We start from the raw sequence: 16,388 nt of genomic DNA on the forward strand, positions 1-16,388 counted from the left end.
TCACTCTCAGTTTTAGACTTGCATATTATCTTTTATTTTACCTGGGCCAGTCATTACCTTATTGCACATGCGGCGTTCAAATGTTTTATTCCATGCTGGATCATGGGAGCACACGGCGATGTTTTTCCTTTACTTCTATATCTTATTTCTCTCAATTGATTTACTATATTACAATATTTATTCATTCAAACTTGAAAATTCTTTCAAAGCTACTTAAGCAAAGCTAATCCTGAGAACTGCTCCAAGTCCTCAACTTGAACTACTAGTACCCACAGTGCGTCTTCCATCGATATTCAGTCTGCTCATCCCAGATTCAAGCACGCTATTCACACCCAAGTCCCGTTTTACCGTTTTCTTCAATAAAGAGCCATCATCTCTCCATGGACCCAGCGCAAAATCACGCGGCTTCCGAGGGAAATGAGGGCTTTTCGAGAATTCAATTCTCTCTTTCGTCGCCTCCAACACTCGGGTTCGCCAAGGCTCCCTAAGAAGGGAGTCATAATAAATGAACAAATCAGGAAGAAAAACAACATCTTGCGCACAATATTCTATGACCTCGGGGCTTAAGGGACGATCATCGAAAATTCCAAAATTAAAGCGTGGCTTCATACTCTCTTTCTGTCGCTTCCATATTACCTTTTTCTCAGGACTGATACGACTATCCTTCTCAATGCATTTAGCAAGTCCCGAAACACATCTCTTCGATCCCCTTCTTCCTCCAAGCTCCATCAGCTGGATATCCTCTACACCGTCGATGGAGACATTGAAGTGGCTAAACAATGCATCCGAGTCCATTCGAACATCGAAAATTCCTTTCTTGATCTCCGGGTTCTCTAAAATACTTTTTAGAGAGATCTCGGTGCCAGCCGGAGATTCAAATGCTGCGTTTCCTAGTATGTGAACATCAATCAAGTATATTCGATGTTCCGAAACAATGAAGAGGGTGATTATTGATAATGTACCCCAGCGGCTGAGGTTATTTCCCTCCAGATCTAAGAAAAGATCTGGTGTCGTATGGCCAGCCAGTGGAAGATTCTCAATGACAGTGAGAAGGCTACGTATAGCCTCCTTGTCGTCAACGATCTTTATTTGGGGCGGGTCCTTCGGAGACATAGCAGCGAGCTCAATATATGGAAAAGATTGGGTGTTGTCAAGTAGGTCGAGAGATCTCGTGAACGGACACTTTGGAGTACACAATTCACACCTCACACGTTCAGGTAGGGTCGACTATTCTGAAGAACTGAAGACAGAGGAGCGGTGGGGTGTGATGACTTCAGTCTTCATCGCCGATTGTCAAAGGGTAATAGTAGGAACATCGCTTCCACCGTTTCCAGACTAGTATCGACGTTGAACCACGGGTGACTTGCATTTAACCTTATTTTGACTTTGTGCCTAGAGCCATGGCAATCCTTGTTTTGAGCCAAGTTCTGCGCCCGTCTTGGCGTCTTGTGCCTGGATATTCCATGTTGACCCGTGGAACATTGCGTAAAAAGGAAGTGTTCAAAGGTCAGTATTGCTTCATGTTGATCTTGACTTTTAAACGGCCGCCACGAGGACAGCATTGGTTAGTATCATTCAAATGTTAATACACACTGGCAGAAATCTCCAGAAATCGTCATATGGGATATCATTCATAGTGCTGCACAATATTGAAGGCAGTAAAAAGGTACATTATTTTCAGTTTCATGAATTCCATATGAGCTACCGCCCTTCGGCGAGCTCAATCAGTCGATCCTCCATTGTCATAGGCTCCCATAGATCTTTGGCTTTCTTGTTCTGCACTCGCAGCATATCTCCCTGAAGGTAAGCTACAACACCACCCTTTCCAGTGACGCTGGCTGTGATGCGGAACAGTGGCAGTCCATTCTGAGGGTTTGCCTCGCGCAATGGTAAGAAGATAAGGCCTTGCTCCACACACCAGCTCTCCACAATATCTTTGAAGGAAGGCTCCTCCACGATCTGATGTTTGGGTCTTGATCGGGCTGCTGCCGCCGCCGCAGCTTTAGCCTTGGATTCGGCTTCTGCTTGAGTCGGAAGTTCTGCCTTAGCACTAGCACTGGGCCGCGGAAGCTCAGCAGCCACACGATCGCCAAGATCCAAGGCCTGTTCCATGGTACGAAAGCCTTTGTTCCACTCATCTTCCACAATTGCGAGTTCATTGATCGCGGGGGGGAATCTGTTCGCGCCACCAAGAGCACCAGGTTCCCACCTCGCTGTAATCCGGGTCATTGGTAAGCCATGTGTACAGAATCTCGTGCCATTTCGGGAAAAATTCAGCAACTAATAGCAGACCCATGACCTTGGGTTGGAAAAAGTCTTTCCAGCGCAGGACATCTTCGAGTGGGGTCATGTCTTGGTCTGCTGGGTTCACGAAGAAATCTTCCCGTAGGTGACGTCCAAGACGTGGCAACAGATGGTTACGAAGACAGACATCAAACTCGGAGGCCAGTGCATCCCGCCAAAGCTCCAGCCCATCGATCAGGCCGCGACGAAGACTCCAGGAATCCAGAACGACACGGAATTTTCTCTTGGTGTCAGACATAAGGCCGGTAGGTTGCTCTGGGTTGGTATGTCTCTCGTCCAGGTATTGCAACCATTGGAAAAGCCACCATGGGAAGCGACCATCTTGTTGGCTCGATGGATGGCGGCGGCTGCTTCTCGGCTTCCATTCTTTCAGGGCACCTGAGAGTTTTGGCACGACCAGCTGATCGAGGATATTGGCAAAGACAAATGGAGGGATGATGCTCTTCCACGCCACAATAAGTGACGTCGCGGCTGATGGGTCGTAAACATCCCAGTCGTTCAAAAGAGCAGAACGCACTCGCGGAAGCCATAGAGTATACATCATGGTTTCATAGGGTGATGTAGACGAACGCTGTTGGATCTCTCCATGGTCCCCACTTTTCCGAGCAAGAAGAGGTTGAAGACGGGTCAGGTTAGAGACGAGGAACGTCGGATTCTGGAGAGGCTCCCATTCTTCCATGGCTTGTCTGAACAAGGGGTGTAACGCCGCAACGGCAGTCTCAGAAGTTTTGTATTCGTCTGCGAGATCGCGATACTTTGATTCCATAGATTCAATTTTTGTGGTCATCTCATCAAACTTCGAGGAAATGCTTTCGTCGTTCTCGAAGATATCCAGCTCTTCAATAGCAGCGATCAGACCGGTTAGGTGATTAACTGTGCCCTGGTATGTATCTAATTCATCCACGACCTGAGCTTCTTCAATCTCAATGAATTTCTTTCTTTCGGTCAAGCCCTTCCATTCTTCCGCAAAGGCTTCCAAGTCATTCCGAGCTCGCCGAGCAATCTTCAAAGCCTCGCCTTCTTCCTGGGTGACAAATTGCTGCGATGTCATCAAGCCTGCTGTTGACGTCAAGATCCTTTGTTCCTTGCCCGTAGCATCGACCAGCGATTTTAGGACATTCGGCACCTCAAGTCCTTCCATGTCGGCCTCTATTTCTCGTGCGGTCCGGAACTTGGGCTTAGGCCGCGAGACAGGGGTTCCTGTTCCACTGCGACTGGCGGTCTTTCGGTCTTCCTTCTTCCTTTTTTGTCGTTGGCGCTCTTCGTCAGAGCTATCCTCCACAGCTTCACCGCGGTGTGCAGCTGCTCTTTTTTCTTCGTCGCGCGCTTGCTTCGTCTTCTCTCGAACAGCACCCAGACCAGCACCCTGAGGTCGTGCCTGTGCTTCAATAGGATTCACAATACCTTGGCCACTTGTTCCCAGACCTTGCCCTTCCTTGTATCCCATTTTTGCCATCATGCGCGCTGCGAAACTGCTTCCACCGCCGCCTTTTCCCCCTCCCGATCGAGCAGCGCCTCCACCTCCACCTCGAGCTGCGGGTGTTGCGCTGGCCATGTTGTTCCATGGATTTTGGGGTGCACTACCAAGTCCACCCATTGTAGGCGGGGATTCTGAGCGTGAGGCGGCTCTCTTGAAGCCACGAAAGCCAAGGGTCGGGCGCTCATCTTCTTCGTCGGAACTCATGTCGGTAACTTTGCGTTTCTGTCCAGCATATGAGGACGAGTCCATGGCTTCAATTTTTGTAGAGCAGGTTCGAATCACTGCTCTGCTTGACACTGAGCCAGGACCAGAAAAATGGATGGTGTTGGGTCGGGGTAGAAGCTCCAAGCTCCGATATTCACGTGGAAATTGATCCGGTTCGGAGATGTTCGGAGAAGCGTATATCCGAAGCAAACATGACGCACCTCAAGGCGGCTACTTCCCCAAGCTGTTGAAGTGAATCTTGAGATTTGTTTTCTTCTTCTTTCCAACCGCGTCGTCCTTTCGCAATCTCTTTTTTCACAAATTTGCTTCATTAAAAGCACATATCCATCAACCATTTCACACAAAACAACACTGTTTCCATCCTCCAAAATGGTTGCTCTTCTTGCCAACTCTGCCCGTGTCGCTCTCCGCCGCTCCGGAGCTTCGGCCTGCAGCAAGGCCGGTTATGCGGGCTTGACCTCTACCCGCGGCAAGGCTACCCTGCCCGACCTGGCTTGTAAGTACAACCTACACAACGTGCTTTTTACAATGTAAATTTCTTTACGCAACCGGTTAACTAACCATATTAACAGACGACTACGGTGCCCTTGAGCCTTCCATCAGCGGCAAGATCATGGAGCTGCACCACAAGAACCACCACAACACCTACGTCAACAGCTACAACACAGCTGTTGAACAGCTCCAGGAGGCCCAACACAAGGGCGACATCGCCGCGCAGATCGTTTTGAAGCCGGCCATCAACTTCCACGGCGGGGGTCACCTCAACCACAGCCTGTTCTGGGAGAACCTGGCTCCCAAGAGCGCCGGTGGTGGTGAACTTTCCACCGGTGCGCTGTCGAAGGCCATTGACAGCACCTACGGCAACTTCGGCGAATTCCAGGCGAAGATGAACGCCGCCCTGGCGGGTATCCAGGGAAGTGGATGGGCGTGGCTGGTCAAGGACAAGCAGACCGGTCAGATTGGGATTCGCACCTACGCGGTAAGCTATAACAGGGATACAACTGGGGAGAGTTGCATGTCGCTAACTATTACTACAGAACCAGGACCCCGTCGTGGGTCAGTACCAGCCCCTGCTGGGAATTGACGCATGGGAGCATGCGTACTAGTAAGTTTCACTCCATGCTTGACATATAAGTGAATTTCTACTGACTTCAAATAGCCTCCAGTACCAGAACCGGAAGGCTGAGTACTTCTCCGCCATCTGGGATGTGATTAACTGGAAGGTCGTTGAGAAGCGCTTTGCTTAAGCGCTTTTCGACTGCCTTCCAGTTGGCCATGGTCAGTGGCGGAGGTAGTAGGTAGTGGGGAGAGGGGAGAAGGGGGTGAATGAAAATTTCGTCTCGTGCGCGTGTTTCTTTTCTTTCAATTCTTCTTCATTTGTAGATCATTAGATGACCATGCTGCGTCGCAAAGTAGTTGAGCCGCATACTCAATTATAGATTGAGGTCTAGATCTGCCGGTAATTCTAGGCTATAATGTAGATAAGAACATCCTAGAAAACTGGGCTTTCTCCCTCCCAAGAGGCTATTACAAGTGATCTAGTCATATTTTCCTTGACTTCTTAGCTCTATCGAGATTCCATGATTCCAAGGTTGCAGCGTTCCATCAAATTTGAGTGTTCCATCTACTATCAATATGAGCCCGGACCGCCGCGGCCCGCTCTGCACGCGTCAATCAGGGTCTTAGCTTGCGACAGCCCGCAAGTCTATTTTTCAACCTCACATGTCTCTACAACAGACCCATACTCAATCTAATTCTCCTCGGGATCAGGCCAAAATGTCTGCAGAGAGCCCGGGCCCCAAACAATCCGGCTTCAAGGCTTTCTTGGCCAATGCACTTCGCCCCAAGAAGTCCCGCCAGACCCTCCGCAAAGGCGCCAGTCGCTCCATGACAGATCTTCGACGGATGTCCACAAGAGCCAGCACCAGCCTCGATGATGTTCCTCCGCCAATGCCTAATCTGGCTCCCTTGGAGGCCCATCGCCTGAAATACCAAGAGGCACACGCAAATCTTGACTCCCAGCTCGGCGAACGTCAGGATTATACCGCAATTATCCATACTTTGGGTATCCTCGATCCAGAAGATACATATTCCGCTGCCCTAATGGATCGGGAAAACCGCCCACCAGGCGAAGGCGATATCGCCAAAGTACCAGCTGACGTCTGGATACTTATCGCATCCTTCTTAACCCCGAGCGACGCCGCCTGTCTCACAATCGCAACAATCACCTTATACCGCCGCCTAGGCCCACGCTACCTCTCCATACTCCAAGCACCTCAAAATCGCTCCGAAAAACTAACATTCCTCACCCGAATCGACTACTCTCTCCCTCATCACCTCCTCTGTTTCCCATGTGGGCGCTACCACCTCCGCACAGCAGAAGGAACAGAGCGCCTCAAACCAGCTCACGTCGTCAACCCACTCTTCGACTGTCCCGAAGTCTTCAACACCCTTAACCCACCACCACGCACCCGAATCACACCAGGCCGCATCCTTCCATTCTCCTTCGTCCAACTCCTCCTCCGCGCGCACCGCTTCGGTCCAAAATACGGCATCCAACCCGAATCAATAGCCCGTCGCTGGACCCGCGACGGCTGGACCTATACATCCCGATTCCTAATTCACGAAGGTCGTCTACTCATGCGAGTAACAAGTCAAACCTTCGCAGATCCAGCCCTCCCACCCTCAGCCCAACGACTCCTCCTACACTCCCGCGAAGATTACTGGCCGTATTTCTCAGCGTGCGCGCACTGGCGAGACGGTGAACTTATGCCAGCATGTCGCTGTGCACTAGATCACATACCCCATCCCCGTGCAACAGGTGGACTTCAAGGACTAGAACACAAGGTTAAAGACACATGGCAAAAACGAGTCTTCGATCCAAATGCGCTCACTACGCTTTGTGGATTCTGTAGACCCATGCGTCGTTGTCCGGAGTGTCCGACTGAGTATTTGATTGAGGTCAAATTAACAGAGGATAAGATGGATCCACGGGGATTGCGGTTTCGGCAGGCAATTGTGGTTACGCGATGGACTGATCTGGGTGATGGGACTAGTCCCGAGGGTTTGGAATGGGCTGCTGTTAATGGGAAGAGTGCGGAGTATGATTCTTTTACGCATAGGAATTATGCGAAGAGAGGTATTGCGAGTTGGTTTGAGGCGGCTTTTACGGCGGATACTTTACCTGGTCAGAGGGTTATTTCGTTGAATCCGAAGAAGAAGAAGTTGGGTGAGAAAGGTCATGATTGGTATTAATGTGGTTGATTAATCTATATGGGATTTATGTTTGGATTGGATTGATTTATTATATGTTGGTTCATAATATCTTTGGGAGGGCGATTTCGGTGTCTTTTTTTCTTTGTTTAATTATTTTATACTTGATTTATAGGTGTCTTTCTGGGTTGGCGTTGATGGTCAGAAAATTGGAGTTGGATTAATCGATTGGCCTGATGTCAACACAACGAATTTTGGTTATTATATTTCGGATCAGCACGATGAAGGGAAATATCGGTGCTATTTATGAGCCGATTACAGGTGGGTACTACAGAATGTCTTAACAGTATAGGTAGTATAATGGATAGAACTTGTCATTGGAAGACTTGAGCGCTGGAATTATCAAATAACCACCACATTGCATATCTCATGCTAAATAGAGAACCTTCCCTGGGCCGGCAGGATTAGGTTAGAACGAAAGCTGATTAGATTCAAAGTCGCTTGGCATAAGGCATGAAGCAAAAGATCCTTTCATGAACGATTCGTCGCGATGATGATCTTGGGAAGAAATGACGAAACGGAAAGGAGAAATGAAATACCACGTCGATGCTCGCTGGGTTGGTGGTTTTGGTATACAGATGGGGTATCATATAGTACAAGGGTGAGTTTAGGGTAGAGAAGGGGTGAAAGAAAAGAATGAGAAAGAAAGGAACCTCAATTCACGCGACGAGAGCGTCGTCCCACGTATCGGGGTCGTCGAGACGTATCATCAGAGCGCATGGTCATCTCCGAGTGTGGACGCGCAACAGGATGGTCCATGGAATCCGGTGTTTCACAGCGATCAACAAGACCATTATCTTGGCCAAGACGCGAGGCAGCCCGATTCTTCTTTTGCTCTGCTTCAGAGAACTTCTCGGCTACAACAGGCGTGCTTGGTTCAGAACGTTTCCCGCCGACGCCTTTCATCCAGCCGAAGATCCCAAGGGAGCTGCGGCGCTTATGCTCTGCGCTGTGAGATGTTGTCGGGCGCTCGGGTGCTGGCACGGTAGTTGAGCCGGACTGTGCCGGTAGTGCTGCTTCTCGGGCTTCCATGAATGACTGGTGTAGAGCTTTCGGGCCACCGTAGCTGCTACTGAAGCTTTCACTGATTGGAAGACTTGATGAGTAGAAGTCGTTGGTGTTGGTTATTATCTGAGACACGGGGCGGCGATTCGCACCGCCCATGGTCCTGGTCTTGGGGATGATTGGAGATGGCGCACCGTCATCCTCATCGTCCACGAATTCAGGAGGAACTGGCGATGATTGAAGGCGACGAGCTGCGTTGGCGGAACGATTGAAGAATGGAGGTCGGAAGCTGAGACGTCGACGCTGCTCGGGTCCCGGAGAGGTTACCTGTCGTGGTGGAGGGATCTCAATGACAGGTTGTTCAAGCACATCCAAGGTGTCCAGATCAAGCGTTGGGACATCAGCAACTTCGGGTTCAATCTGGTAGGACTCAACACTGGCGTCATCGTGGAAAGCGGCTTGGCTGATAACCAGGTTATGAGGCTCTGCTGGTCTGGGCTCAATTCGCAGACCACGATCTCGCTCCTTGCGGGACCGAGGACCTTGCTTTGCCGCAGCGATCCAATCCTGGGGAGTCAGTGGGGGTGAATCACTGATCGATGCGATTGTCTGCGCGTCTGAGATGACAGTCTTAGCCGGGCTTCGACTTGGGCTCGGCAGGGAGTCTGACTCGTCGCGGCTAGTTTGAAGGAAAGGATCATCGAAGTCGTTGATGACTGGATTGGTCATTTTAGAAGCGACTGTGTTGAAAGGGAAGAAAGTGGGAGACTCCATCTTCGACATGGATACTCGCGGAGTGTCACTACAATTGGTCTGCATGCTATCGGTGATATCACTGCCATTGAAGCTTCGTCGACTGGTGATCTCATCGGCAGAGCGACGACGTTCAAGTGGCCGACCAGCGAACCACACTTCTCCCTCCTTGGGGCTCCTGTGGGTTGATATGCTCCCATTTGATCCACTGTTGGCTGTGACGTAGGCCGTGCTCATGGTGTCAGGAGTAGGAGGCAGTCGAGCGCCCCCAAACAGCGTTGCGTCGAGGCGTCCGCGACCACGCGGTTTGTTGGAATACAAGTCCGCTGTGAAGGTTGGAACACTTGCTTTGGATGCATCCGAAGCAGCACGGATTTGACGTCGCCGGATAATAGTCTGAGAATTCTCATCTCGGTCCTGCATCCAGCGATCAATCTGATCCTCTTTGCTCTCTTCCTGCTCGGTTTCAATTTGGGTGGCGTAGCTTTCCACGCTTCCACTCACAGACGATGCCTTGCGGATTGGAATATCTAGCGCATCGTGCTGGTTCCACTTCGTAGGGGTTTCGTATGGATGGAGCTCGCTGCATTCGCTAAGAACGCTGAGTCGCGGAGATCCAGGCTCCAGGGCATCTGTCATGGTATGGTAGCTTTCCGACTTGGTCAATTGACTCAGTCCTGAGTAGGACTTGTTGTTCTCTGGGACGTAGAGACTACGCAGAGTCGCGGTGCTTTGGTTGTCATCACGGAGGAAGGATGGTGCTTTGCTCAACTGTCGAAACTCGGGGTGTCTAAACGTCGACTGTGCTCGCTTGGATGAAGTTCGCTCAGGGATATCAATCGTAATCTGGGACTTCGAACCCGGGGCGTTGGGCCCATCAAGCACAAGTCTGTTAATCGACAGAAGCGACGCTCGTCCGTTGGTTTTCAGCTGCTCAATCTCGGTTTCCAACTTGCAAATCCATTGCACCGCCTCTTCCACAGCTTTGTCCTTCGTGTCAAGCTCCTGGCGAAGCTGACTGTTAGTATCTTGCAGCCCTTGGTTCCGTTTGTTGACGGCTCGAAGCTCCACGACCTCATCCTCCACTTTCTGTAGGCGACTCAGTTCCTCCTGCATCTCGTGCATACGTTCGAGTTTCTTCTCAAGTGCGCTCATCTGCTGTGTGCGGTGAAAGATTTCCAACTTCAGGTCGAAGTTCAGCTTGGTCATTTTAGAAACGTACTACCAACGTCAGTGGATTGAAAACATGGCCATTAATCAAATTGGCTGCATACCTGGTCCATTTCCCGAACGCCCATATCTTTCAATTGAGTCTGTGCTGCCGCAGCGATCTGGGTCGCCTTCCTTGTCTTCTCCGACGCGGTGTCTTCCTGTACTCGGCTGCGGTCTGGTGTTCGTGGACTTTCTACACCGTCCTCAGAAGCTGTTCCTCGTGAGCCGCGGTGCGCCCTTTCTTCCTTTAGTAGTCCCTGCAATAGTGTTGATGTCGGATTAATGAGAGTAGGTGTCCCGCTTTCGGGGGTTCCTATCGCATTGAGAGTCAGCCCCAGTGATCTCATCCTTCATATAGCCACTTCCGTAATAACTTACGGTATCTTTGAGGAGGTGTGCGGAAACCACCTTTAACTGGCGACTGGTCTCTGGGCCAGGATCGCTCAGTCTCATTTCGAGGTGGGGTGTACATATTGGACCGACCCTTGACGCGTGAAAGTGATGGATGTTGCGGACGATCGGAGTGACCTAGAACGGCGGAGATGTCAGTCCCGATTTGGGAGAATTTGGAATAGAACCTCTGTGCGCTCAGTCCGTTCTATCACAGGGCAAGGATTGACGTACTTGACGTACTGCTGGCGCGAACTTTCGTGGAGACACCGCGAGTTGTTGCGATCTCGGTGTGATATACGGGACCGCCTCTCGAGTGTGACGAGTGTGAAGAAGGTTTCTGCGCAGATGAACTCCGTTTTTGAGTTTTCTTTTCCCTTTCCCGTACATCCATTTTGGTCTGTTTTTTGCTTGTGTTTTTTGGCTGAAATTAAACAATAGATTTCCCCTTTTTGGAATATTGTGTTCAGATCCTCCTACATTGACGCAATGTGGATCTACCGTTTAAGAGGGACGCCTGCGTCCTCAGCAATCAGCGTCGCGAATTGGATGCTTAGTGCAGATAGATACGATATTAGTCCCTCGCTGTCATCTATGCGTTGTCGCGCGGCAGTGTATTATTGGCCCAAGGGTTCAGACAACGTATTGGATGTTCCGGGACCCTACTGGTAAGATGTGGGAAAGCGGACTGCAGCAAGCGAGGGGGGAGAAACAGGGACGCAAGAGAGATCTTGGTTGAACTGGTGGAGCCGGAACCAGAAACCCTGGTGGGTTCCAGCGATTGAAACGAGGGGATCAAGATGATAGGGTCGATTTTGCTAGGAAAAAAGTGAGGTATCTGGAAGCGAGGGGAATGAGGAGATTATGATGAGTCGCCTGGCAGTTGGATCGGCGGAGTCAAAAGATGTGAAATCGAATAAGAAGGATCGGGTCTTATTTGCTTTTTCTTCTGTGTTTTTTTTTCTGTGTTGATGGCCCCAGGCCTTGAAGAATGAAGGGAAAGAATGGAAGAATGGAAAGGATGAGAGGAATGAAGATGTGATGAGATCGGTATTTCCCATGTCTACAAGGCCCAGCCTCTTTTTTCTTTTCTATGCCCCTAAACTACTTCTAACTCTAGTCCCAACTTGATAAATCCTCCTTTAACTACGTCAATTTACCCAATCGGATGGGGCCCGTGGAGACGTCTCAGCTATCCTTATGCTCGGGATTTCAGGGGGACAAATCAGAGTGAATTATTCCCTTATGGAGTTCTCACGAATTGCCGTCCTAATTTAAGTCAACACGGGTGATCTTCCAGCCCCAAGCATATTGAATCATTAATTACGCTTAAGATCAGATGTAAAATAAGGCATCTAAAATAGTGAGGGCAAGAGCAAGTCTATCAAAAATCACATATATCAGTATAATTATGTCGCACTCTGTCTTTTTGGAAAATAAATCTTGGGAAGACCTCAACTTCTCCACGGCTGAACTCATTGCCTCGTATCTCCAGTAACCAGTGGATACATCGCATACATTAGCTGAACCAAATGACCCCGCGCTCCACGTCACATTTCCTTGCCACACAGACATGTCAGATGTCAAATTTCAAGAGGATTCGTCAATTAAAGTTGATCTATAATATATTTTCTAGTGATCTATTCAAACTCTATAATATTTATACTTCAAGTGCTATTAATCCAAGCTGTCAGTCAAGATCTACATGACTATTGTACTTGTAATGCATCCGGCAGAGAAAGAATCTACACCTAGTTTAGCTACCTATGGATAGATCTTTGATCTTTGTTTGATGCTCACAATGCATAACCTTGGAGCCTTGAACAGAGCTCTGGACGTATTCTGATCCCGCATTGAGGACCTCAACTAATGGTTCCAAGCTTAATTTTCCTCTGATTCATTGTTTGACATTATATAATCAAATATAGACCTTTCATCATATAGGCAGTTTGGCCGAGTGGTCTAAGGCGATTGACTAGAACCGGATAACAACTTATCCTATCGATATCAATTCTCTTCGGAGGCGGCGGTTCAAATCCGCCAGCTGTCGATTCTTCTTTCTTTTTTTGCTCTTTTTGTTCTTTTTTTGCTCTTTTTGCATCTCGATTGTCTTTTGTAACATAGTTAAATCGAAGGATAAATTCAATCATTTTTTACGTATGAGGAATATCCTGGGGCAGAAGCATTATTGGAGCGCCAAAGAAAACTTTTCAATTTGATATCAAGCTTGACTGCTACATGAATTGCATCCAGCCTTAGTTCATTCGTCGACCATTCATGCCATTACTCCAGGTATAAGATAACTGCAAAGACGAGTCCAGCTCGGCCCAGAGAATACTCTCTTTCCAATATTGGGTTAACTTGTTCCCATTCAAGCAGTCTCACTTCCTCTTCGCTTCTCCAGCCCAGATACGCATCTCCTTCGCCCGATCATGCGCAGCTCGAAACACTATAACACGTCAACCCAATCGCATCCCAACTCCAGGTATAAAAAAAACTTACATTGTCTCTCTGATTCATCCAGTCCACGCAGGAATTCGACACCATCTCCCACAGCTCCCCGAGAATTATGCGCGTGGTCGGCAATCTCAGCCGCCCGTCGCTTAAAGGTCTGTCATGGCAGATACGATTAGTTTATTGATCGCATAACCACAGATAATAGGCGCATACATCAGTCAAGACGTCGACCATTTCCTCCTCCTCGAAGATTTCAAGAATTCGCTCGCTGAGAGGGTAGAAGTGTGGTGCTAGGGCGCGGAGGTCCACGGTGCGGGGATCGGCTTTGAGGGCGTTCATTACGCGCTCAGAGAGGGCTTCTGGCATATCGAGGGTAACAAGGCGAGATGTTCCTATGCGGGCTCTGGAGATTCCAATGATTTAGAAGTATCCTTGGGATCGTAATAGGAAATGGGAATCTCACGCGATAGAAAGCATTTCACCGAGCCATAGTGGCAGGTCGATGCGGGTACCGGCTTTGATCTGCGATGTTTAGTATCGGTCGGGTTAAATTGTGGTTTGACATGGTGGATGTACATCTTCACCGGCATTGCCTTCTAGAATGCCCAGTCCGGGCACCTCGAGTTCAAATGTACATGGTAGTTTCTGAATCCAGAAGCGTTAGTCCAAGCGGGGTTTGAAAAGTGTTTTCTTCTCTTCATCTAGTTGGTCGCGTTAAGGTAAATACTCACTTGTGCATCAGTCAATATGGAATCAATGTCATAGTACGACATCCTGACATTGAATTTGCCTGATTCCCTGGACAGGGCCAATCTTGTGAAGTGCGGGTTGGGTACTGTCAAGCGCGTCTTGATCACACGCGTGGTCACGTGTATGTCATTAATGCCTTACGTCTTCCGTTTTGGGAACTGACAGTCTTGGCATGCAGGTTTGCCACATATGCCGTAGAATATCCACTATCTACGGGAAATAGAGTGAAATTGACAATCTCTTCGTAGGATATAGGCACAAAGCTATCGGATTTTGTGTCAATTAAGGTAGTAAAATAAGCATTTCGGCTCACTCTTTTCGGATATTTCCTATGCCTTCATGAATTCTAAAATCGAACATGTTCTCCACAAATCCGGTCATGGTGTAGTTGGCTATCGCATCTGACTGTAATGTCTTATAGTTTATCAGAAAGTCCGCGGTTCGATTCCGCGTGACCGGATCACCTTTTTTGTTCTTGAATTTTGCTGTCTTTCTCTGTATTTGAGATGAAGCATATGATATCTTTTTGGTAGTGTGGAATAAGCGAAAGCAAAACCATGGGTGTGGGAGGCTCAGGATCAAGACGATCTTCGAAATATCTCACTGGTGGATAGAAAACCATATCGATGAAAAGTTCTCTATCCAGAAAAATAAATGCTGGCCCTTACATATATGTGAAACACTACATTCTAATGAATAGGTACCAAGTAATTGTAAATTACATAGAGAATAAGCGCTTGCGACCTCATACATATAGAAACGTAACTTGAAATATGGATAAGCCAGATACATTCAGGACGATTTTTGAATTAAAGCAAGTAAAGTAATAGTATCCAAGCTCCACATTCTTCTCTCCCTTCCCCCAGCACCCGACAGTATCTCCACGAATCCCATTGATCCAGAGGGAAGATACCCCAGTGGTAGACCTCTAGGGCTGGGCCCAAGCTTTCTGGCAACATTCGAATATGCACACCCCCATCAGTACTGAACTCAGGCTGGATGTCAGTAACTAACAAGAGAATAGTTTCGCCAAGTGTGCACATGTGTGTGTGAACACATCACATCCACTTTCATTAATAATAGTTTCGCCTGTTTTACTTGCCGATTTGATCACAACGCTTGCCTTGAACATGGCCGAAGGCTCATCTGAAACCCATTTTACCAGTGCATAGTTTGATGAAAGGGCTCTGGTCGCTCCCTAGTTCACTATGAAGTTTCAACTGAAGTCATACCCCACCTCCAGCTAGAGTGAACCAAGTTCAAGTTATCCGTTCAAAGGGTTCTAGGGGTGATACACCCAGATAGACTACATAGTGGTTCCGAGTCCAATATTGCAATACTCCAGAGCTCATTTTGAGGAGTCCAGAATATTTGATCCGCAGCTGCCCACTGGGTGGGATATTATGGTTGTTCATCGCAAGGATCGGCCTGTGAGTTTAATATTGTGGCGGTTGAGGCTGTCAGGGTATCTGGAGTTCATAGACAATATGTTATGTATACTTATTCCAGATGTCCGCTACGATTTCAAGTTGAACAGCAGAGATTCCAAGCCCTGGAGGTTCAAGTTGACACTGGCAGTGGCTAGTAGTAGTCCTGGTACTAGTACCTATTTATGGATATAGTATCCATCATCCATTGCCTAGGTGAATATGTGGGAAGAGGAACCTTGGAACCTTGCCCAGGTGGAGGACCCAGATGCCCAGGTGTACTAGTAGTAATATGAGAGTCACGCATTTATGTCGTGGAGTAATGTGAACGCTCAACATTTAAATGTTTGAACTTCAATCATCGATGTTAACTTGAACTTGAATGCCAGGTGTTTGATAGGATATTCCGAAATCATGAATACTACCTAGTAGCCCTGGAGGTATATATTGCGGTTATGCACATGTGTGGGTTCAGCATAGTACTAGCGCTAAGGTACTAGACAAAATAATTGACTCTAGGTTGTAAACATTGAAGTATACAGAGGGAAGAAAAACAAAAGAATAGCGATCAAAAGAAGACAATTTATTCGAGGGCACTGTATAGGCAGCTATACGTACTGGACTTCAAGTTTGACGGGTGGGGATTTCCTGTTCGGGTTGCCGCCGCTTTATGAGCACTTGAGGGCGCTCAGACTCAGGCTCACTGAGCGGCTCATTATAGTCACGTGACAACACCTAACGTAGTTCCCGGCCGACCGGAACACCTCATCGAAAAATCGCGTCTTTCAACCATCCTCCCTAATTCAAACACCTACCATGCCACCAATTCGTAACTTTCCGGCTGGAAAAAATATGAATCAAGAGGGCAAGGTCCTATTAGCCCTTGACGATATCGAAAATGGCCGTGTCACGTCTCGCCGTGCTGCAGCGAAGCTATACGAAATACCACTTACCACACTACACGCACGTGCCAAAGGCCGAACCTCACGCGTTGATAAACGCCCATCTGGTCATAAACTGACCCAGCTAGAAGAGGATTCACTTACTGAATGGATTATCTCTATGGATACACGTGGTGCAGCGCCTAGGCCAGCTGCTGTACGTGATATGGC

General features: G+C 48.4%; 6 protein-coding genes across 6 annotated transcripts; 2 read left to right on the forward strand and 4 right to left on the reverse strand.

Annotated features, from left to right (window-relative positions):
- Positions 1 to 249: 249 nt before the first annotated feature.
- Positions 250 to 1,113, reverse strand: N7483_011616 (uncharacterized protein; the record flags this gene model as incomplete). The annotated part of the gene is made up of 1 exon (XM_057095043.1): positions 250 to 1,113. One exon carries the CDS (start codon positions 1,111 to 1,113, stop codon positions 250 to 252), a length of 864 nt encoding a protein of 287 aa, XP_056941014.1.
- Positions 1,114 to 1,701: 588 nt separating this feature from the next.
- On the reverse strand, positions 1,702 to 4,033 carry N7483_011617 (putative G-patch domain protein (TFIP11); the record flags this gene model as incomplete). The annotated part of the gene is made up of 2 exons (XM_057095044.1): positions 1,702 to 2,213; positions 2,293 to 4,033. The coding sequence occupies 2 exons, from the start codon at positions 4,031 to 4,033 to the stop codon at positions 1,702 to 1,704; spliced, it is 2,253 nt and encodes a 750-aa protein (XP_056941015.1).
- A 345-nt stretch (positions 4,034 to 4,378) lies between these two features.
- On the forward strand, positions 4,379 to 5,256 carry sod2 (superoxide dismutase sodB; the record flags this gene model as incomplete). Its single annotated transcript, XM_057095045.1, has 4 exons — positions 4,379 to 4,505; positions 4,582 to 4,988; positions 5,047 to 5,114; positions 5,169 to 5,256. 4 exons carry the CDS (start codon positions 4,379 to 4,381, stop codon positions 5,254 to 5,256), a joined length of 690 nt encoding a protein of 229 aa, XP_056941016.1.
- A 529-nt stretch (positions 5,257 to 5,785) lies between these two features.
- Positions 5,786 to 7,264, forward strand: N7483_011619 (uncharacterized protein; the record flags this gene model as incomplete). Its single annotated transcript, XM_057095046.1, has 1 exon — positions 5,786 to 7,264. One exon carries the CDS (start codon positions 5,786 to 5,788, stop codon positions 7,262 to 7,264), a length of 1,479 nt encoding a protein of 492 aa, XP_056941017.1.
- Positions 7,265 to 7,936: 672 nt separating this feature from the next.
- On the reverse strand, positions 7,937 to 11,036 carry N7483_011620 (uncharacterized protein; the record flags this gene model as incomplete). Its single annotated transcript, XM_057095047.1, has 4 exons — positions 7,937 to 10,261; positions 10,315 to 10,565; positions 10,631 to 10,830; positions 10,858 to 11,036. 4 exons carry the CDS (start codon positions 11,034 to 11,036, stop codon positions 7,937 to 7,939), a joined length of 2,955 nt encoding a protein of 984 aa, XP_056941018.1.
- A 1,987-nt stretch (positions 11,037 to 13,023) lies between these two features.
- Positions 13,024 to 13,872, reverse strand: psf3 (DNA replication protein PSF3; the record flags this gene model as incomplete). Its single annotated transcript, XM_057095048.1, has 6 exons — positions 13,024 to 13,091; positions 13,145 to 13,253; positions 13,313 to 13,502; positions 13,563 to 13,621; positions 13,676 to 13,744; positions 13,831 to 13,872. The coding sequence occupies 6 exons, from the start codon at positions 13,870 to 13,872 to the stop codon at positions 13,024 to 13,026; spliced, it is 537 nt and encodes a 178-aa protein (XP_056941019.1).
- Between the last annotated feature and the right edge of the window lie 2,516 nt (positions 13,873 to 16,388).

Source organism: Penicillium malachiteum, assembly GCF_028827825.1.
Source record: "Penicillium malachiteum strain IBT 17515 chromosome Unknown utg000005l:1.0-9002435.0:326005.0-9005861.0, whole genome shotgun sequence".
NCBI classification, from domain to species: Eukaryota; Fungi; Ascomycota; class Eurotiomycetes; order Eurotiales; family Aspergillaceae; genus Penicillium; species Penicillium malachiteum.